This window comes from Mauremys reevesii, linkage group 4 (assembly GCF_016161935.1).
Source record: "Mauremys reevesii isolate NIE-2019 linkage group 4, ASM1616193v1, whole genome shotgun sequence".
Lineage (NCBI taxonomy): Eukaryota > Metazoa > Chordata > Testudines > Geoemydidae > Mauremys > Mauremys reevesii.
Genome location: NC_052626.1, coordinates 42,100,700 through 42,124,418, shown reverse-complemented (window position 1 = coordinate 42,124,418; position 23,719 = coordinate 42,100,700). Strand labels below are relative to the sequence as shown.

The window sequence follows — 23,719 nt, the reverse complement described above, 5'->3', positions numbered from 1 at the left end:
CTTGACCAAGTGAGTGGCAGTTTAGTTTGATAACTTCTCAGAGTCCCTGATGTGATGGAGATGGGGAGTATATGTGGCTAAGGGCATGTCTACTCTGTAGTCATGGGGGTGACTGCAGCATGCGTAGACCTACATGAGCTAGATTTGATCTACCTAGCTCAGGTACCACTACCAGTAAAGCCATGGCAGCTTGGGTTGTACAAGCCTGCCAAGGAGCATGGGTACTACTTGGGTAGCTAGTCCCTGGTGCTGTGGCTTCATTGCTACTGGTACCCACGCTAGGTAGATTAAAGCATTGCTTGCGTATGTTTACACGTGCTGCAGTTACACCTCCAGCTGGAGTGTAGACAGATCTTAAGACTGGTTCCTGGTTTTCGTTGTGCTGCAGGCATTGACACAGAGGCAGAGTTAAGGCTGTTTGAGTGACTCTGTCTTGCAGTTCCATATTCCCTGATTTTAAAGTGTAACCTGAATGTTGAATTTCCAGGCGTTGTAAGACTTGTAATTTTCTCAAAAGATACAATGTTTGCTTAAAGGTAAAAGGCCCACTTCTTCAAAAGGTATTTAGGCACCTGCTTCCATTTATTTCAATGGCAGTTAGGCAGCTAAATACCTTTGAGGATTTGGGTCAGCATCCTTAAGTAATAGATGAATATTTATGAACTGAACTGTACCATAACAAAGGGCTTGGGGTGGGTTTTTTGATGGGTTACTGCCCAAGGTTTTTTAAGTAATGCCTCTGATACTTTGATAGTGGCTTTCTGGCTGTGTGATGTAGGGTTAACACAGCAAGTTTGTCAGTTAGCATAGAACAATGGAGTCATGAAGTTAAATGCAGAAATTTGTGTCTTTGCTCAATGCTACAATGGGATCTGGTATCTTGCTGCACCCTCCCTATACATCACACTCTGCACTAGGGCCTTTCATTACTCACTACGCTCCAAGCAGGGCCGGCTCTAGGTTTTTTGCTGCCCCAAGCACAAAAAAAGCCGGAGTGCCGCCCCAAGCACGTGCTTGGTTTGCTGGTGCCTAGAGCTGGTTCTGGCTCCAAGGAAACAGGTCTGAGCACTATGAGCCCAGAATGCTGAATATGGTGCATGAGCAGAAAATGAATGGAACCAATCAGGGAATGGCTCATTCAGGTCTTCAAGGCTCTCTTGGGCCTGGCTAGTTGGGTGATGCTCCTGGAATGAGAGCACTCCCTTCAGCTGCCCCCAGCCCTTACCAGCTTCAGTGTAGACTTCACACATCTACAGCTGTAGACTGAACTGTCTCTTGCACTGAGATCCCTGCTTAGAAGCACTCTGATCTGATCAAGCCACCCATGTGCTTTGAACAGGCACTAAAGAAAATACTTTTCTTGCAATACTGTATCTGCCTGTTCAGGGGCGGCTCTAGAAATCACGCTGCCCCAAGCAGCGCGGTGCGCTGCGCCGCCCTTCCCCGGTCCTGCGGCGGGTCCCCTCTTCCCACGGCTCCGGTTGAGCTCCCGCAGGCATGCCTGCGGCAGGTCGACCGGAGCCCGGGACGAGCGGACCTGCCGCAGGCATGACTGCGGCGGGTGCCGTGTTCCCGCGGCTCCGGTTGACCTGCCGCAGGCATGCCTGCGGGAGCTCAACCGGAGCCGCGGGACGAGCGCCCCCTCCGCAGCCATGACTGCGGCCGGTTCGCCGGCCCAGCCTCCCGCCCTCCCCGGCGGCAGGGGACGCCCCCTACATTTTGCCGCCCTAGGCACCAGCTTGTTTTGCTGGTGCCTAGAGCCGCCCCTGTGCCTGTTACAGTATCAGCCCAGGGTTAGCTAACCTGAGATAGGGAAGAGAGTAGAAGTCTCTCCCATTTGCCCCCTTCCCCTCCCCACACACATGTCCACAACATTGCACCAGGGCTGCACTGGACTAATGCACAGACCTCAGCTCTGCGGTATGGCTGGGCTGAGTGTAGCAGGGGAACTTGGCAGCATGAGGAGAGGCCCCTCTTTGGGGGCTGTTCTTGCTCTCAGCCATGGGAAGGTCAGTGTTGCTCCTGGCACATGAGACCACTACTATACTCCCACACATCCATGTTAGGGGCAGGAGAATCTCTGCTGTTGCACAAGACCCTTCTCCCCTGCACAACAATTTCTTACATGGATTACACAGTTCTGTGGTGAAATTAGTTTGCCTCACTCTAGAATCCACATTACAGAAACAGAGTAATTTGTCACAAGTGGGAGTGATCAGCGGTCTGTGCTCCAAAGAGCCCAGAACTGGACCTAGCAGGTGGAGTTGCAGGACAGGACTGAGGTGTACTGATAGCAGCGTGCGAGGAGGGGAAGGGGAGGACAGACCAAAATAGCCAGGGATACTGCAGATCAGGACTGAGGAGAATCAGCTGAGGTGTGGGGGGAGGCTTGCAGAGCCACTGCTGCCAGTGAGACCTGGCGAGGGGGCTATTGCCAGCTGCATCACTCCCCAGTTACTTGTCTGGCTGTTCTAATGTGGGGCCTGTGTCCTGTTCCAGCTGGATGAGGAAGAGGAGAGAAGGAAAAGGCGCCGTGAGAAAAACAAAGTAGCAGCAGCTCGATGTCGCAACAAGAAGAAGGAGAGGACAGAGTTCCTGCAGCGGGTGAGTGCCCCATGCCCTTTCCCCAGCAGGCTTGATACAGCCTCCCTCTCCAGCTATGCTTCACTGCAGTAGGCACCCCTCTCTCCTCTCCACTTGGAGAGGAAAAGGTGGAATGTACACCCACTCCCAAGGCTATTAAAGGCTCTTCAGCAATTGACCAGCAGGGGCTGTTCATTCTGCTGAATCTCACTTCTCACCCAACTGCAAGGTTCAAAGAGTTCCCTCCTCCAGTCACTTCCTCTCCCTGCATCTGGGAGCCCTGAAGCTGCCCATAGATCCTGAGGCCTGGTGTCTGGCAGATGCAGTCTCTCATTTGGCAGTTGCATGGGAGGACATAGGGCCACTCTCTCATTTTTCCTTGGCTGGTCCTGCAGGGTAAATGGACCATGACCTCATGTGTCTGTTACCAGTTAGAGCAGGTAGCTAGCTGAACCTACTCTTGCAGCATGGGGTGTGCTGGGGCAGGAAGGCATCTGACACACTTACCTTGGGGGTGTGAGCTGAATTCCGTGTCCTAGCACTGTGTGCAGCCCTGCACAGGGTGCACATCTCACCCAAATAACCACAAGGGGCCACAAGCCCAACCAGTGCGACACAAACAGGTGCCCAGAGGATACACAGTGAGTACCAGGATAGACTCTAGAGACTTGTCAGCCCCTGACATGCAGTAGTACAGGGGTAGGCAACCTATGGCATGTGTGCCAAAGGCAGCATGCGAGCTGATTTTCAGTGGCACTCACACTGCCCGGGTCCTGGCCACCCGTCCGGGGGCTCTGCATTTTAATTTAATTTTAAATGAAACTTCTTAAACATTTTAAAAACCTTATTTACTTTACATACAGCAATAATTTAGTTATATATTATAGACTTGTAGAAAGAGACATTTTAATGTTTTTAAAAGGTATTAAATGAAGACTCGGCACACCACTTCTGAAAGGTTGCCAACCCCTGCAGTAGTAGAATGCCCATGGTCTGGTCACTTCTCCCAAAGCCTGGAGATTCCTAGTCTGTGCACTAAAGGCACATGAAACCCTCTCCCAGAGTGATTCCCATACAGTACACACGTGTACTCTTCCTCCTACAGTGCATGGTGCCACCCCAAAGATCACACACACACCATTGCACTCTCACCCCTTTAGCAGGAATGCACCCCACATTCTCTCACAGTCATGTGCAGCAAGGGGCACCTCTTGGATGTGGGGCTCTTGGACACATGGTTCTTTTTAAAGCAAATTCCCTCAGTAAGACAAGCCAGTAAAATCTGAACCATAAAAAGATCAGAAATCCTTGTTGCTTCTCTTCTCGCTGAGAAGCTGGGTCTCCCTTAGTTACTGGTTCCTCTTTACTTCAGGGATGAAAAATACTTCAAGTGCAAAACATCTTTTCTGTAGTGTTCAGTTCAGTTTTATTAGATTGCATATGACGTGTCTTTTGTGAACATGAGAAAAACATACACAATCTCAAACAGCAACATCCTTATAATACATTCAAATGTCATTCAGAACTCTCTGGCATAGTGTTAAAAGGGCAAAAATTGCCACTGATTTAATTTACTACTGGGGATTGAGAAAATACTAAAAACCATTGTCCTTTGAGGTGATGGTAAAGAATTTTTTAATTGTTTTTTAATACAAAAGAGGTATAATCCAGAGTGTTCTCAGAAGCTGGGATATTCTACAGGCCAAAAGATAATGAGGTAGATCTTCCAACACTCTAGATTTACACGAGCAAATCTGAAGATGTGAAGGAACTTTTCCATATCTACCTTTAAGGACAGCAGTTTCTATGGTTTGGAATCTTTGCCGAATACATAAATGCAGATTTGATAACTTTTTCAAATATGGTTCAAAACCATGGGGCATCTTCAGAGTAGAAGAATCAAAGGGCCAACACAGAATCATGAATTATAGCCAGATCTTCTTGTTGAGGAATATCTATTACTCTGTTTGAGTGGTTGATTCAAAGGGTACGTCTTCACTACCCGCCATATCGGTGGGTAGCAATCGATTTCTCGGAATTCGATATATCGCGTCTCATCTAGACGCGATATATCGAACTCCGAACGCGCTCCCGTCGACTCTGGAACTCCACCACCGCAAACGGCGGTGGCGGAATCGACGGGGGAGCCGCGGACGTCGATCCCGCCCCGTGAGGACGGGTAAGTAATTTGAACTAAGGTACTTCGACTTCAGCTACGCTATTCACGTAGCTGAAGTTGCGTACCTTAGATCGAAACCCCCCCCCCCCCAAGTGTAGACCAGGCCAAAGATACTGACAATAAGCGAGTAGTAGAAAAACTCAACTTAGCTATACTTAACCAAGACCAGACCAGACATGATTTACACCTGTTAACGATCACAAAAGCATTGTTAGTTATAGATTTAAGCCATTCCCCCAAGATGGGAGTGTGTACCCAATAAAGGTGCCGATTAATCTTCTGGAACATCAGTCCACTTTGCTTGGATCATTGGGCACCAACCAGGACAAAACATTTAGTAAATGTGCGGTAGGGAACAGTCTTGCTTTGGGTCCCAGGGAATGGCCAGGAGGGAAAGTCCCATTTGATCCCAGCACTAGATTCTACTCTCCAATAGGAATAAAGTCTAGCCAGAAGAGTTGGCTGTCACTGAAAGTTTTCGTGCGGCTCCCTGAGCTGCATTGCTATCAGTTTCACACTGGGCTGCTGAGCAATATCAAGCAGGGTGGTTTGCAAACAGACCTTTGTTTGGTCAAGGGCCAGGTGTGAAAGTAATTTAAAGGACTTACCAGTACACTGGAGTCCTGAGCAGGGGGCAAGGCCTCAACCGGAAGAGGCGTGGCCTTTAAATACCTACGCCCTTTAAATCACCCCCAGAGCTACCAGTTGCAGAGGTGGCTGGGAGCTCAGGGGCGATTTAAAGGGCCCGGGGCTCCGGCCACTGCTACCACAGCGGAGCCCCTGGCCCTTTAAGTCACCACTGGAGCTCTGCCACCACTACCCCAGGGCTCCGGCAGCTGGGCTCGGGTGGAGATTTAAAGGGCCCGGGGCTCCGGCTGCTGCAGGGAGCCCCGGGCCCTTTAAATCACCAGCCTGGGGAAGCTGGTCCGGTCCAGCATGGTGTACTGCTCTTGCCGGTATGCCGTACTGGACCGTACCAGCTTACTTTCACCTCTGCTGAGGGCAGTTTCTCTTTGTGTATTGTGTGTGCAGGAGAGGGAGATTCAATGCTGGGCACTGGGTACCGTAGAGCAGGTTGTTCTTTCCCCACAACTATGAGCTGACAGATTAAAGCTGTATGTGTGTCTCTGGCCCTGCTAGGAGTCCGAGCGTCTGGAGCTCATGAATGCTGAGCTGAAAGCCCAGATAGAGGAGCTGAAGCAGGAGAGGCAGCAGCTGATTCTAATGCTGAACAGACACCGTCCCACTTGCATTGTGCGGACAGACAGCATCAAGACACCGGAGAGTGAAGCCAACCCACTGCTTGAACAACTAGAGAAAAAGTGAAGGTGGTACTGGCCAGGACAAGGAGGAGACAACAAATTGGGGTCTCCAAAAAGTCGCCTATGTACTGTATGGAGAACTGTGCACCGAGGCCTTGTCCAGCCAGAACCCAGTGGGCTTTCTTGGGGATTACAGGCCAACCAAATAATGGGAAGGAGAAGATCAGGAACCTGCCATTCATCCCACTCTGAGGCTGAAGCTGGGATGGGTCTAGCAGCTGTAGTGAGGGCAACCCCTTGCAATACCTCTTCATGGCCCTTCAGCCTGCTCACCAACCCCAGGGATCAAGCAAGCAGCCCGCTGCAGGGCGTCCTGAAGCTGGATCACATTGAGATACAGGGAGGGGAAGTTGCATCTTCCTCTCTTCCCACACCTACTGGTATGCACCTAGCTGGGAGTGGAGGCTTGACCCAGGAGAAATGAACATGTGTGGGAGATGGATGGCAGGCAAAGACATACTGGCTGTATCTCCCAGGTCTGTCCTATCTCCGTCCCTCTGGATCCTGCCACTGCTCCTTGCGCACACTCCGGAATGGAACCCGAAACAAAGAATTGCAAACACTTGACACAAGCCCTGCCTTGCGGCTGGGCCTGTCCATGGCACTGTGGCGCAGGCGCCCCACAAGCACACTCAGTATAATGTTTACAGCCCAGCTGTCCCTGTCAGCCGTGCTTTTGAATGCACATTTTTACACTTTTTTATATTTTTTACAAAGTTTTTATACAGCTGTCTCTATATGGATTTATATAATCACTAGACGTGATCCCATAGAAATGTATGTTATAATGGTCCGTTTGTTACAAATGCATATGCCACAGTTATCTCATTGTGTTACTTGTTAGGTGGTGTCTGGCTCCTTTCCCCTCGGCATGCTGGGAAAGGGGCCCATGCAGCCCTCCACACTGGCTCCACTACCATCTCCATCCATGTACGTTCTTCGTAATACGCAGTCCTGTATCTCTCAGTAAATGTTACTTTGACTTATTCCCTCGCCTCCTTTGCTTTGTCTGGATTGTGTCCTGGTGCTCCCTGGGCTGGGCACAGACTCTGGTCAGCCCTTTGCACCAGAGCAGCAACTGTCAGCTTTTCCTCCCATGCAGAGACTGGCTGAGTGGGCAAGTTCCTGACCCATGATGATGGGTGTATGCATTAGTAATGGTGGCATAGGCCTAAAGGTGGTTCACTCCTTGGCTGAGCAGGAGGCAAAAGCCTAGATGTACATGGGCCTGAGTTACACCACCTTACACGTGGAGTGTAACTTACTCCAGAGCCAGCAGGTGTGAGTTACAGACACCATCCCATTCTGAGCCCTCCTCTGAGTTGTCCCCGTCCTGTGAGGTGCACAGAAGCATTGGTGACCACCTTTGGGGAGGTGAAGTGGGCAAGTGTCATATGCACATGGAAGAAGGTGATGTAAGACTTCTCTGATCCTATTCCCAGGTCCCTAACATGCCTCTTCCTGCCAGCCATAGGATGAGCCCAAGCCCCTCTCCAGCCTCTGTACATGCTGCTGTGGAGGGTGAAGGGATAAAGGTCAAACCATGACTCCTCTATTTCCAGTGGGCAGGTGGGTGCCCCAGCTCAGGTCTTACTGGTATAAAAATCTCTGTAACAACAAGGATTTGTCTCTGTAACAACAATCTGCCCTTAGTCTACATCAGTGCTCCAGCACGTCATGAATGTGAGTGGAGCTGCCTTGGTGCCAGATGCGTGAGGGAGAATTGCTAGGAGTTCTGTGCACATGCACTATTAGGGCTTCCCTGGCTCCTAGCATCCATTCACCCTCCATTCTGGAGAGCTGAAGTGGGCAGAAGGGAAACAAGGCTGACTTAAACTCAATCATCATTAAAGGGGGAAAGCCTTGTCTGAATGTGGCTGTGCAAAAAGTCAGTCCTGCCAGGGAGCACCCTCCGGCAGCAGGCCACAGTGTGATAGGCACACCTGCCTTGGTTTCCCTCTTAGGTAACCCTAGGGCTCTAGACCAGGCTCTCTTGCTTCAACAACACCCCTCCTAGGAGCCAGTTTGTTACAAAATATAGTGCAAGTGAACCCATAACAAAAGTCCCAGAACTGCATATTACCCCCACACCAACCACTCTGCTGGGAGTGCATCCTTACCATAATCCGGTGTTTCCTGCCACATCTAGGCTCCTTGCTGGTCCTCTTCCATCCCTCTGCCAGGACAGTCACTCCAGCCCTTGCAGCTGGAGTGCAACACTGTTCTTCCCAGCAGGAACCTGCACAGACTCTCTGCTAGGAGGTAATCTTTACAAGGGAGCATCCCTCACTCCCCCTGGTCCTCTCACTGTCCCCTTGGGTCTAGCTCTCCTGGGTGGAGACATCAGTGGGTAAGCCCATCCGCTGCTTCCCTGCCTTCAACCCTCACCAGGGCCTTTGGCTCCAGCTCTGTGGCTTAGATCTAGCCAGTATCTCTCCTACTGCTCCTCCTGTCTTCAGCTCCCTGACCCTGGCTTGGAAAGTCAGACAGTAAAGCTCTCTTGCTGCTCTCTTGCCACCAGTCTCCCCGCAAAGTACCACCTTCTGCTTCCTTGCAGGATTTCTCCAGTCCCCAGTAGCTCTTCTCAACTGTCCTTCTCACTGAACCAGTCTGCTCTGACTCACTGGGACTCTCCTCCATCAGATCTCTCCCAGCATGTTCCCTCTCCCCCCCCTCCCCCCCGCTTCTGCCAGTCACTCCAGGGAACTTCCTGCTTAGGGTTGCCAGGCATCTGGTTTTCAACAGGAATGCTCAGCTCCAGTCTGCACTGCCGACCAGGCTGTTAAAAGTCCAGTCGGCAGCGCAGCGGGGCCCCGGGGCTAAGGCAGGCTCCCTACCTGCCCTGGCTCCGCGCTGCTCCCAGAAGCAGCTGCCAGGTCCCTGTGGCCCCTAGGTGCTAGGGCAGCTGGGGACTGGGAGGCTCCGTGCACTGCCCCTGCCCCAAGTACTGGCTCCATAGCTCCCATTGGCCGGGAACCATGACCAATGGGAGCTGCAGGAGGCAGTGCTTGCATGAGTGAAGGCAGCACGCACTGTGCAGAGCCACCTGGCCGTGCCTCTGCCTACAGGCCACAGGGACCTGGTGGTGGCTTCCTCGGAGCTGTGGTAAGTGCTAGTGGGAGGCCACACACACCCTGCACCCCAACCCCCTGCCACAGCCCAGAGCCCCCTCCTATACCCCAATCCCCTCATTCCTGGCCCCACCCCAGAGCCCTCACCCCCCCTGCACCCCAACACCCTGGGCCAGCCCATACCCCCTCCTTTACCCCACCCCCCTGCCTCAGCCCAGTGAAAGTGAGTGAAGGTGGGGAATAGTGAGCGAGGGATTGCGGGGGGATGGAGCGAGTGGGGGGTGGGGCCTCAAAACAGGGGTGGGGCATGGGCAGGGCCTCAATCGGGGCGGGGCAGGGGTGTTCAGTTTTGTGTGATTAGAAAGTTGGTGACCCTATTCCTGCTTCTGGCCTATCTCCCCATATCTGCACTCTCTGCCCCTTAGGCCCAATTCACCCAGGCTTCCTCTCCCTGGGTCTCTTTCCTCTCTGCTCTAGGCCCAGCTGCTCTCTTTAAAGCCCTTTTAATTGGTCAAATCAGAGTGTGCTCATAAAGGCACAGATATACTGGCCCTGCTCCCTCTGAAAGAGCCAGTGTCACCCTGGGACTGGCTGCATCACTAGTTCATGCATGTAATTTCTCTGTATCACCGTGCATCCCCCTTGGTGTTTGGTATCGGCCACAGCCCACTACCTCCCCCGCAGACTTTCTCCCTGGCTTGCCCTTCCCTCTCTTCAATCTTTCTGTTAGGGGCCTCCCAGAAATATTGCTCCTAGATCCATCACTTATCTAGCACCAAAGTGTGCCTAGTATTTTACAGGCAAGCTCCTTGCCCTGAGAGGCTCACAAAGTGAAAAGCTCCAAATGCATGTGGGAGAGGATACAATATAAAATTAAAGTGACTGAGCAGTGTCATTCTTTCCACCATCCCCTTGCCAGCTCCCTCCCACTCCCAACACATAACCGCCAGTGCATTGCCTTCTGCACAGGATCTGCCATAGCAGAGCAGACCTGCTCCATCTTGTCCATTAACTTGCCTCTGGCAGTAGCCAACACTTAATGCTTCAGAGGAATGCAACCCCTTCTCTTCCCATAAGACACTTGCCCATTGTGCTGCATTAAGGGGGTTGAGAACACTTTTTCCTGACTCCTAGGGGATCGTGTTCTGGCCTATGAAACTGAGTCCCTCAGCTGAGCTTACATGCCTGCCTAGGTTATTGTAGTGAATCTGCAGGGTCCCTACCGGCATCCCATCCCCTCTTGAAGGGCCTGAAGTTTACGTGTGATCAGATGGGGAATGGAGAGGCTGGCAGGCCTGCTCTAACAACCATAGCTTTGCCATCAGCAGAGGGTGTTCCCTGCAAGCATTAAGGTGGTTCAATCTCAGGTTCCTCTGAGCTTCCTCATGGTGCTTAGACACCCAGACCTCAATAACCAGAAATGCCTTCTACTTGCACCACCTCCTGGCAGGAAGCTGCCCCTCTCCCAGTCTGATGCAGACCTGGGCCCAGTGATCTATTGACTCTCACTTCCAGGTTTAGATATTGCAACACACAATACCTTGGACTGAAGGGGCAGACAATGAAGAAGCTCTAGATGTTACAATGTGCAGCAGCCTGGTGTTCCATCCAGCAAGGGACACTGACAACACATATCCCCAGTGCTCTACGAGCTGCACTGAATCCCTAGCCAGTACAAGACCCCAGTTATCTGAGAGGTCACCTCCCTTGCTGTGACCCTCTCCTACTCTGCCCATTGCATTTTCAAGGTTTTCAAGAGCTAACAATGCTAAAGGTGACACAGCTGCAGAGACTGGGGCTTCTTTGGCAAATTGCCATTGTGATGGGGCATCCACCCCACACAAGGCCTGAAGGGGTTAAAGTGCCTAGGCTGCACCTGGAGGAGTCAGGGAACAAGGACTAATTAGAGAGGAGGCTCAGCTGGGCAGGAACAGGAGGGGCCTGTATAAAGGTCAGTAGCTAAGGGTAGAAGAGGGCTGCAGTTATTCTCAGGGTGAGAAAAGGCAAGGTAGGAAGATGCCTAGGGATACAGCAATAAGGTTCAGGACTGTGTGGACCCTGATTTCTTGTTGTGGGCTCCTTGGGCTGGAACCAGTGTAGAGGGTAGGCCTGGGTCCCCCTACCAGTCACTGGGGAAGTGGCGCTGTTAAGGGGCAGTGAAAGAGAAGACTGCCTCGGACAGCAGGCCTGGAGAGACTGAGATGTAGGCAGTTTTCCTGGAAGGGGAAACCCATAGTGACCAAACCACAAAGCAGGAGCAGCTGAGTCCTGGAAGAGAGAGGCTGAGAGTGACAGAGTTCAACTGCAGGAGAGGGTGTTGACCTTGTAGAGCTAATCCTCAGATGTGGCCAGAAGGAGGCGCTTTAGCAGTGAGCAGAGCACCCTGTGACCTCTATACACCCATGAAGCTTCCCTGTCACACAAGGTTATAAGGGCAACAGAGCTTAATACCTTTAAGTAGAAATATAAGACCCAGCCGTTCTCATCTTAAAAAACCAATCATGCCACATGCAGCTGCCACTAGGTGAGAGGGGAGGACACAAACTTTGGACTGTTCATATGTTGCAATGCTCAGCCACCATGGTGTGGGGTGCTAATAAATGCCTACACAGACAGGGGCTATTCAGGACTGAGTGGAGTGGCTGTACAGGGGATTCTGGGTAAAGCCCATTCCTTCTAATTCACCTCAGAACATGGTCCCTTTGCTGCTCTTCAGTCAATGCCCAGCTGGCTGCAATTCAGCTTAGGTCATTTTGTCAGTCATACTTGGCTAGGTCTCAGCTATGAGCAAATGAGACTAATGAAGAGAGTTTGGGCTGTGTGGAAAAGTGAGTACAGGCAGATCTGATCTGCAGAAAACAGCACACACAGCCAATCAGAGCACACAAGGGAGGCAGGTGCAGCCCCAGAACAGGCCCAAGGCTTGTGTAACCTCCAGAAAAGGCCAGAGGTGACCACAAAGTGAGAGGCTCATGTGGCCTGCCTCGATACACAGGTAGTATAGTGCATTTATTTCTGTAGCAGTGGAGTATGTGGTGTGGCTGGAAGATGGAGACTTGTTAGCCATCCACGGAGATTTGGTGTATGTAACCAGTGGAAAACATAATGAATAGATGTAATCTAGGTAGAGGGGAGGTAAGTCAGTCTACTTAGCAATTCTGTGCTATGGAATTCCTTTCTCTGACTTAAGGTATTTGCACAGACCATGCAAGAGACTACAGATGGATTTCTATAGGAACCTTTTCAATACTAAAAATGGAAATTATAATAGGATTCACTTTCTTTCTCTTAGGAACCAAGGATGAGTCTTTGCCACAAGGCAGTTACACGCACACACAATAATTTCACATTCTTTTTTCATGAATAACACTCCAAAGATACACCATTACAGTGCAGCAGTTACAGTGCACCCACATCACTAACTAGAGATTTGTTACTTTCCTTTAAATGAAGATTATAAGACAGGACCTAAACCCCAATAAATATATATAATACCTTACAAAGTAAATACAGGGATTGGGACTTCTGACGATGGAAGATCTGTGGCTTTCATGTAGGCTCACCCTGGGTATTATATTGACAAGTAGATAAAACATTTAGTTGTACCACATAACCAGTCGTTTCAGCATCCACACTATTGAGCATGTACACGACTTCAAATAAGAAAGAAAGAAAACTTGACAATTAATGCACCTGCTAGGCTCACATGTTGTCTCTGTTCAGTGATGTAGTAGTTCACCTTCTGAAGACATTTGGCCTCCAGTCTGTGATTCCTCCTTCAGGGTGTTTCCCAATCTAAATCTCACTGACTTCTGTAAAATTATAGATAACTGCATTGACATCCAACCCCCCAGATTTCAGTCTGAGTTATCCTGGACAGCTCTATCTTTTCCCTGCTGGGCTGGGCTGGGCTGAACAGGTGCTGTACCAGTCAAGGCAGGGCCATGTCTTGTGTCTCAACAATATATATATTCACACAAATAAAACTGCTCTACTTACTTAATTCTAAGTTTGTGTCTTAGAATAACAAGCGGAAGACACCAGCCTTTTAGGCAAGTAGCAAACTTCCCTAATCCTTTAACTATAACCTACTGCTATGTAAAAAATTATTTATTTCCCTCTTTGGAACTACGGACTGTACTGTTATCTTAACATATAACTGTTGCAGATCAATACTATCCAATTAACCTGTACAATTATAGGAAACTGCACTGAGATCCAACCAACCCACAGATCAGTCTGGGTTACTCCTGGCAGCTCGATCTTCCCCTGCAGGACTGAGCTGGATCTGACTGGTGCTCAAAAGGGCTGACAGTTTTGTACCCCTGACAGAACTCAGTACTGATTGGCAAGGGGCTTCCAGCTTCTAACTAAGGGGGTATGTGTGTACATGCAGGAATGTCTGCTCTCAATGAAGTTTTCCACAGGAGCTTCAGAACAGCTACTGAGCGTGGCTAACATCTTCCTGCACTCCCTCTAGTGTGTTGAAATAGCAACTACTACTTTGCAGTTACTCAAGGCTCTGCCACCTTGTCTGGGAATGTTTCCATATCAACTCAGAGCAAGTAGAAACAGCAGCTGTAATTACAGTACTAAGTGTCTTTGGCTGAATACCCTGAAATAAGAAAAAGAAATAGGGGTTACATAGCGAACTAGACACTATAAGATGGTGAATTTAAGAACATAACATAAGAATGACCATACTGGGTCAGACCAAAGCTCCATCTAGTCCAGTATCCTGTCTTCTGACAGTGGCCAATGCCAAGTGCCCCAGAGCAAATGAACAGAACAGGTAATCATCCAGTGATCCATCCCCTGTCCTGACAAACAGAGGCTAGAAACACCATCCCTGCCATCCTGGCTAATAGCCATTGATGGACCTTCCTCCAGGAATTTATCTAGTTATTTTTTTGCACCCTGTTATAGTCTTGGCCTTCACAACATCCTCTGGCAAAGAGTTCCACAGATTGACTGTGCGTTGTGTGAAGAAATACTTCCTTTTGTTTGTTTTAAATTTGCTGACTATTAATTTCATTTGGTGACCCCTAGTTCTTGTGGTATGAGAAGGAGTAAATAACACTTCCTTATTTACTTTCTCCATACCAGTCATGATTTTATAGATCTCAATCATATCCCTCCTTAGTTGTCACTTTTCCAAGCTGAAAAGTCCCAGTCTTATTAATCTCTCCTCATATGGAAGCTGTTCCATACCCCTAATCATTTTTGTTTCCCTTTTCTGAATCTTTTCCAATTCTAATATATCTTTATTGAGATGGGGTGACCACATCTGCATGCAGTATTCAAGATGTGGGCGTACCATGGGTTTACATAGAGACAATATGATAGTTTCTGTCTTATTATCTATCCCTTTCCCAATGATTCTTAACATTCTGTTAGCTTTTTTGACTGCTGTTGCACATTGGTAGGGAGGAGCTGGCGCTGGGGGACAGTGGCTCAGCATGGCCTGACTCTGGTGCGGGGGCTGGCAGCTCAGCCCAGCTCAGCATTGGGGGAGGCCGGTGGCTCGGCCCAACTCTGATGGGGGTGTGTGTGTCAGGGACAGAGGTCCGGGGGCTTGGCCTGGTGCTCAGGGAGGTGGGGCTGGCAGCAGCAGCTTGGCCCAATGTGGCTGGAGACTGCGGGCTGGGGCTCCTTTGATCACGGGGACCTCTCAGAGTCAGGGCTTCTCCTAGCCTCCCCAAAGCAGGGGTTTACCCATGACCCACAGATACAGTGTACTTAGATTTTCAGAAAGCCTTTGACAAGGTCCCTCACCAAAGGCTCTTAAGCAAAGTAAGATGTCATGGGATAAGAGAGAAGGTCCTCTCATGGATTGGTAACTGGTTAAAAGATCAGAAACAAAGGGTAGGAATAAATGGTCAGTTTTCAGAATGGAGAGAGGTAAATAGTGGTGTCCCCGAGGGATCTGTACTGGGACCAGTACTATTCCACATATTCATAAATGATCTGGAAAAAAGGGGTAAACATCTAGAGAGAGAACAAAGCCCTCTGAGCTGGTGAGACAGCAAAACCTAGAGCAACTTAACAAATTTAAAAAACCTGAAACTACCTTAGAAACTGTAAACAGACACTTGAGTGTTTAAAGTCATTATCATAAAAACCCTGAGTCAAGGAGAGAGGACTCCCAGGCTAAGAGGGACAAATTCCAGCCTACCTGCACAAGGTGTGGAAAAACTCTATCTCGAGAGGATACATGGCCAGCTAGAGGCACATGGTGTAATAAATGCATGAAATATGAACATTTTGGAGCTGTTTGCCACAGCAAAGCAGGCAGGGAGTTGATCCCTGTTTCTGGGATCTATTACATGTGATGACATAGAGCCTGCACGGAGAGTGAAAATGAATATTCATGGAAAGACTAGTGACTTTAAAACTGACTCAGAAGCTGATGTGACAATCTCAAAAGGGCCTTCCAATTACCTACAACCCCTCCCAAAGCTGAAGTCACCTGCTACAGCTCTGACTAGCCCTGGAGGTATTTTGGACTGCATGGGTCAGTTCACCACAGAAACAACTTACAAAGACAAAAGGTGTTCAGAGTGTGTTATCAAAGGGCCGCAGACCAACAACTTTCTCAGCTGCAGCCATGATAGGCCTAGTGAGGAAGGTGGAAGAACTCAATGGAATATTTGGTAAGATTGGACTGTTGAAGGGAGATCCAGTGCAAATGACCTTAAGAGGCAATGCTGAACCATATAGTGTACATGCACCTCCCAGGATTCCTATTCCATTACTTCATAAAGTCGAAACTGAGTTTTAGAATGGAATGGATTGGCATAATCGAGGAAAATCTCTGAGCCAATAGCATGGTGTGTCCCTTGGTACCCATTATAAAGAAAAATGGAAAAATACGAATCTGTCTGGATCTTAAAATACTTAATGAAGCAATTGTGAGAGAACACAAGAACAGCCATACTGGATCAGACCAATGGTCCATCTAGCCCAGTGGTGGGCAACCTGCGGCCTGTGGGCCACACACGGCTCATCAGGGTAATCCTCTGGCGGGCCACGAAACAGTGTTTACATTGACCGTCCGCAGACATGGCCGCCCGCAGCACCCAGTGGCTGTGGTTCACTGTTCCTGGCCAATGGGAGCTGCAGGAAGTGGCAGCCAGCACATCCCTGCAGCCCACGCCGCTTTCTGCAGCTCCCATTGGCTGGGAACGGCGAACCGCGGACACTGGGAGCTGCTGGCGGCCATGTCTGTGGACGGTCAATGTAAACACTGTTTCGTGGCCCACCAGAGGATTACCCTGACGGGCCGCAGGTTGCCCACCACTGATCTAGCCCACTATCCTGTCTTCCAATAGTAGCCAATGCTAGATGCTTCAGAGGGAATGAACAGACCAGGCAATCATCGAGTGATCCATCCCTGTCATCTGCTCCCAGCTTCTGGCAATCAGAGGCTAAGGACACGCAGAGCATGGGATTGCATCCCTGACCATCTTCGCTAATAGCCATTGATGGACCTATCCTCAAGGAACTTATTTAGTTCCTTTTGGAATGTTGTTATAATTTTGGCCTTCACGACATCCCCTGGCAACGAGTTTTACAGGCTGACTGTGTTGTGTAAAGGAGTACTTCCTTATGTTTGTTTTAAACCTGCTGACTATTAATTTCATTGGGTGACCCCTGGTTCTTGTGTTATATGACAGAGTAAACAACACTTCCTTATTCACTTTCTCCATACTAGTCAAGATTTTTACAGACCTCTATAATATCCCCTCTTAACTGTCTCTTTTCCAAGCTGAAAAGTCCCTGAAAAGTCTTTTTAATCTCTCCTCATACAAGCTGTTCCATACCCCTAATCATTTTTGTTGCCCTTCTCTGTACCTTTTCCAGTTCTAATATATCTCTTTTGCGATGGGTTGATCAGAATTGCATGCAGTATTCAAGGTGTGGGCATACCATGGATTTATATAGCATCAATATGATATTTTATGTCTTATCTATCCCTTTCCTAATGGTTCCTAACATTGTTAGCTTTTTGACTGCTGCTGCACATAAAATGGATGGTTTCAGAGAACTATTCACAACGGCTCCAAGATCTCTTTTTTAAGTTATAAAAGCTAATTTAGACCCCATCATTTTACATGTATAATTGGGATTAAGTTTTCCAATGTGCATTACTTTACATTTATCAACATTGAATTTCATCTGCCATTTTGTTGCTCAGTCACCCAGTTTTGTGAGATCCCATTGTAGCTCTTTGCTGTCTGCTTTGGACTTAACTATCTTGAGTAGTTGTGTATTATCTGCAGATTTTGCCACCTCACTGTTTACCCCTTTTTTCCAGATTATTTATGAGTATGTTGAACAGTACTGGTCCCAGTACAAACCCCTGGGGGACACACTATTTACTTTTCTCTATTCTGAAAACTGACCATTTATTTCTACCTTTTGTTTCCTGTCTTTTAACCAGTTACTGATCCATGAGAGGAACTTCCCTCTTATCCCATGACTGCTTACTTTGCTTAAGAGCCTTTGCTGAGGGACCTCGTCAAAGACTTTCTGAAAGTCTAAGTACTCTATATACTGGATCACCGTTGTCCATGTTTGTTGACCTCCTCAAAGAATTCTAATAGATCAATGAGGCATGATTTCCCTTTACAAAAGCCATGATGACTCTTCCCGAACAAATTGTGTTCATCTATGTGTCTGACAATTCTGTTCTTTACTATCATTTTAACCAATTTGCCTGGTACTGAAGTTAGGCTTACCAGTCTAAAAAAACCCAACAACTTCCCAACACTGGATGATTTCCTCCCCAAAGTGAAAGGAGATACAGTATTCTTCAAGCTGGATGCCTCAATAAGATTCCGGCAGATTCCTTTAGCCAAAGAATGGTGCTGAGATGACTACATTTATAACACCCTTTTGAAGATTACCTTTTGAGATTGCCAGTCCCCATGAAATTTTCCAAAGAAAGATGGCAGAACTGTTAAGGAACACAGACGGAGGTATAGTTTTCATGGACAATGTTGTAATGTATGGATCTTTGGTGGACGATCACAACAAAGCCCTCAATGAAGTCTTAAGCCTAATCAGTCAGCCTGGCCTGGAGCTAAACAAGGAAAGATGCTTTTTCTGGCTATCCCAAATTGAGTGTTTGGGACAGACAGTAAACAAAAATGGAATCAGCCCTAGCCGCTAGAAAGGTAAAAACAATTCAAGAATTGAATGCACCAACTAATGTACCAGAATTGAGATGTATACTGGGGATGATAAATTCCCTTGGTTGATACCTACAAGATCTTTTTACAATGACAAAACCACTGAATGAACTATTAAAATTCAACACATCTTGGACTAAATCAAGAAATCGCCTGCAAAATGGTAACGGAAATTATCTCAACAGCTCCAGTTCTCAAGTACTACAATGTGCACAAGCCCACAAGGATCAGTGCAGATGAAAGCAGCTGTAGCCTAGGTGGTGTATTGTTGCAACAACTTGGCTCTGAGTGGAAGTCAGCTGCATTTCACTCTTGCACACTCAGAATCAGAAAAATGACATGCACAGATTGAAAAGGAGTGCAAGTGTATGGGCATGTGAGAACTTTTCCAGTTACCTTTGGGAACTGGATTTGTTTACACTGATAACAGACCATAAAATGCGTGTAGCCCTCATCAACAGAAAAGACCTGGATCAAACACTGCTGAGATGCCACCATCTATTGATAAGGTTAATGCGATTTAACCCAGTTATGTTCCTGGGAAAAATCTGGTTTTAGCAGACACTCTGTCATGGAGCCCAGCATTGCAATAAACTAACTGTGAGCTTGAAGATGACAAAAAGGCATATGTGGATGCTGTGGACACATACAGACCAGTGTCTGTATATACAGACCATGCAGGCGCTAAGGGAACCTGCCCGGGGACCTGCCACAGCCGGGGGAGGGGTACCCTTCCCCCAGCCTCAACCTAGCCTGGCCCCCAACCTGTCATGGCCAGGGCAGCCCCTGGCTGCAACTATGCTGCAGCCTGGACCTGCCACAGCCGGGGCAGCCCCTTCGCCTCAACTATGCTACGTCCCGGACTTGCCATGGCCTTGGCACCCCTACCCTGGCCTGAACCCAGATCCAGCTGCAGCTGGGGCAGGGCAGCACGAACCCGGGCAGCCTGGCCCGGACCCAGCCACAGCCGGGGCAGTGCGGCATCAACCCAGGCGGTCCAGCCTGGACCCAGCCGTTGTGGCCTGGCCCGAACCAGGGTGGCCTATCCCAAACCCAGCTGTGGCCAGGGTGGCCCAGCCCAAACCCAGGTGGCCCAGCCCGGACCTGTCGTGGGGCACCCCTCCCCAAACCCAGCCCCGGCTGGAGCTGCAGGGGACAGGGGAGGGGTGCAGCCCCTATCCTGTGGCTCCAGCCCCAGAGCTGCCATGGCAGGGAGAGGTGCCTCTCCCCCCAGCCCAGGTGTTGCTGTGGGGAGAGAGAGCTGGGGGGAGAGCCCTGGAGCACCCTCCTTCACCCCAAACCCCTCATCCCTGGCCCCACTCCAGAGCCTGAACCCCCAGCTGGAGCCCTCACCTCCTGCACCAACCCTCTGCCCCAGACCTGAATCCCTCATCCCTGACCCCAATCCAGAGCCTGCACCCCCAGCTGGAGCCGTCACACCCCTGCACCCAACCCTCTGCACAACCCTGAGCCCCGTCCCACACTCCAAACCCCTCAGCCCCACCCCAACCACATGAATTTTGTTATGTGCACTGATATGAAAGTGATGCATTACACATCTCTTCCATTTTGGTGCATATAATAAAATTCATTCACACATGGGTGGGTAAAAGTAGAGGGAACACTGCTCATCATTAAAGGCAAGTGCATTGTAATTCCAAATGAAATGAAAAGAGAAATCCTAAATCTAATCCATGAAGGACATCACGGATTAACTAAATGCCACGAATGGGCCAACCAGTCAGTTGAGATATAAAGCAAGGACATCAAGAATAAAGTATCTGCATGTGAACACTGCAGAACTAACAGACTAATAACACAAAGAGCCTTTAATAATAACACCTCAACCAGAGAGACCTTGAAAGAGACTAGCTGCAGATTTATGCAAATTCAGAGGACATCATTACCTGGTCATCATGGTCTATTTTTCCAGGTATATAGAAATAATGATCTTGGAAGGTATAACTTGCAGTGTTATCAAGAAACTGAAGTGCACTTTTGCTCACTTCAGTATTCCAGAACAACTAATGATGGATAACAGGCCACAGTTCACTACAGCAGAATTCACGTCATTCCGAACAAAATATTTTTTTGATAATATTACTAGCAGCCCACATTACCCACAAGCGAATGGAGAAGCTGAGAGCTATACAGACAGCCAAGAAAATTCTACAGCAGTAAGATCCATTCCTCACTCTTCTGAGTTAGAACAACATCATTACGAGCTCCTGGATATAGTCCAGCACAACTCCTGATGGGACTACAACTCAGAAATACTGTTCCAACTTAGAGATTCTTTTCCATTCTCCAAAGTGGCCAGACATGAAGAGAGTAGCCAAAAAGCTTGTGAACACTTTTACAACAGACATCACTCAGTTGGAGAACTGCGTCTAGAACCTGGTGACTGTGTTCATGTCAAATTGGATGGAGAAAAGGGATGGACAGCTCCAGCTGCCAGATAAAAAAAGAAGAATTCAGCACCCAGATCCTATGTGATCAAGACTGATAGTGGAGAGTTCAACAGAAATCGTTGGTATCTACAGTTTGTTCCTCAGAAAGAACAATCAACAGAGCACACTCTACAGATGGTGGATGCAGAACGAGAAGATGACGACTCAAGAGTTTCAGACTGACCGCAGCCAGTCGTTGCAACTAATGGATAGCCAGATGACCTAGCTGTTATGCATTCAGGTTGTGTAATTAGAAAAGCAGTGCAATTCAGAGACACGTCTCAGACTGATCCACACTGAACTTCAAAGGTAGTGTGATTGTATTTTGTAAATGGTAGGAATGTAGTCCTCAATATATGTTCCATTCCATGCATCCGAAGAAGTGAGCTGTAGCCCATGAAAGCTTATGCGCAAATAAATTTGTTAGTCTCTAAGGTGCCACAAGTACTCCTGTTCTTTTTGCGGATACAGACTACCACGGCTGCTACTCTGAAACCTGTATTATATAGTTTAGCCACTAGGTGGCGCTGTATGTAAAACACCATATTTAAAGTATCAGAGGGGTAGCCCTGTTAGTCTGGATCTGGACCCATGCATCCGACCAAGTGGGTATTCACCCACGAAAGCTCATGCTCCAAAACGTCTGTTAGTCTATAAGGTGCCACAGGACTGTTTGTTGCTTTTACCATATTTAAAGCTATCCTTAGCTATACCTGGCAGAGTATTAAAGGATCTGATGAAGAACACATCTGGTGTATATATGCAAGCTGTGTAGCCAGTCCACATCTGGTACAGAGGAATATGACAATAGCTTTATCATTCCTGTTCTTGGTCATCACCCTGCTTTCCTTTTCCCTTCATACATCTACTCAGAAAGGTGTTGCTCTTGGATTTTGCATACATGGTTACCACAAGGTCCCCCAACTCTCCCAAATAACTGGGGCTCCATTCTCCCCTGCCCTCACCTGCTGGCAGCATTTCCCTTGTGTAAATGGGTCAAATGCTTCCTACCCAAGAACTTCAGCCCTCACTTTGCTCAGGTGTAAATGATGACACAAAACAAGAGGCAGGTGGAGGAGAGCCAGGCCCATAGACAGAACCCCTCCAAAAATGCAATATTTGAGTAATTGCATCGCCATCTGCTGGCGACCTGAACTACTGCATGATATCCCCATGCAAATCACTTCGCTGGTAAGGAATGTGTAGGTTTGGGATTTCTTTTTTCAGTTCTTCGTGGGGAAGAGGCTATTCTCCAACCTCTGGTGCTAGGGCAGCTCAGGGATTATTGGTTTATGGAGATTATTTCTCACTGTCATTAGGAGGAGTTTCTGGGCTGACTAGCAGGGTTGGCACCCAGAGGTTGTGATGAGTGGAATTTTTTTGCTGTTAGTTCTCTGTAGTACTTCTGCCTCTGGCTGTTCTAATGGCTCTGGTTTGGGGTGGGCGGAGAGAGCTTTGCCCTGGGGGCCCTATAGGGGCTGTGTTTTACAGCGGGCAAAGTGGAAGGTGTCTGCGGCTGATCCCATCTCTCAGTGATATGGAGTCAGGACACACTGATTTTCTTTGGTGCATTTTTCTCCCTTTGGCTTTTTGTGCTTCTAATTTTGGGACTATTTTGATCAAGTTTGTTTGCCTCCCAGCTCTAGAGTTTGTGTTCTCTTTAGACCGTGTCCATACTAGATAATTTGGGCACTGCCAGCATGGTTGCAACTAGCTAAAATGTCTGCAACATACCACATATCTGCACACAGAACTACTCAACTATCTGTCCAGGTTCTAACACCCGGCAGTAACAGAGCTGTGTCTGCACTTGCTCTGAGCATGGCAGAGCACCATGTCAGCCACCGCCCCGACACTCTGCAGCAGTGCAGTGCTAGCAGAGCAGCAGCAATGCTGTCCTCCCAGCTCAATCCCACAGTGCTCCTACCCACAAAGAGTTAAGCACTGTCCACCCAGTTCAGTGTCAGTGCTGGCAGCACAGAGTACAGGCACAGGGATTCACCTGGAAAACACAAAGGACAAAACACAAAGATTAGCCAGCTGACACACAGATCCAGCACCCCCACCCATGCACTTTACTGTGACTGCCAGGAGAGCAGAATAGTGGAGCAGAGAGGATCCTTCTGCTCAAAAAGCAGCTGCCATGGGTGAAGCCAGGGATAGCATTAGAGTTCCAGGAGCTCTGAGCTCTTGTAACAGGCCTCAGTCCCTCTGCCCTTCCCAATCTCTCCCCTTCATCTCAGATGGGAACATCGACTGTTAATGGCCCCTAACTATCTTCACTCTTCCATGTGGTCCCAAGGAAGAAGCACAGAGGAAGCACTGACATGGGCTGCTAGCCCCACAATATCTCACAGGCCCCCCTGACCTTCTCACCACAATTGTCTGGATGGAAACAGGGTGGTTAGAGCGTGGGAGAGATTTTCATTTCAATGGTGGCAGCAGCACAATGGAAATTGTGAGCACATGGGCCGGCTGCCCACCCACCTCCATCTCCAAATGCGGGTCCCAAGCAGGGACCGCTGCCTTGCCTCTAACAGACAGCCCTTATCCACATCCGGACCACGCTCACGTCCCTCTCAGCATGGCAAAGCCAGCTTCCCTCCTCCATCGCTATCTACTACAGGGGCATCATTTCAGAAAAATTCAGGGGGAAGAGTTGTGTCAGCATCTCCACTTCCTCCTCCCCACTGAAGCTGCAGTGGCCATGGAGGGTTAGTAGGCCAATCCCATACCAGAGGGAGGTGGTAAACGGGTCCTGTCCTGGGGAGTGTGGTGGGTGGGGAGCGTGGACCAGCGGGGAGATAATTCACCTATCACCAGAGCAAGAGCAGGGCAGGGGTCGGAGCCCAGATTGCGCCTCAGCTCTGGCCCAGATTGCTACAGATGCTGGTGCCTATCCTATTGGTGGGGGTGAGGG

The 23,719-nt window shown here is 48.9% G+C and overlaps 1 protein-coding gene across 2 annotated transcripts in view; it reads left to right on the top strand.

Annotated features, from left to right (window-relative positions):
• The window catches only part of JDP2 (Jun dimerization protein 2), a 49,164-nt gene extending 42,094 nt beyond the window's left edge, over positions 1 to 7,070 (top strand). For both annotated transcript variants that reach the window (XM_039538733.1, XM_039538734.1), the window contains 2 exons: positions 2,500 to 2,604; positions 5,903 to 7,070. In XM_039538733.1, coding sequence (XP_039394667.1) covers positions 2,500 to 2,604; positions 5,903 to 6,088 — 291 coding nt within the window. In that variant the 3' untranslated portion in view covers positions 6,089 to 7,070. The remainder of the gene's footprint in view (positions 1 to 2,499; positions 2,605 to 5,902) is intronic.
• The last annotated feature ends 16,649 nt before the right edge of the window (positions 7,071 to 23,719 follow it).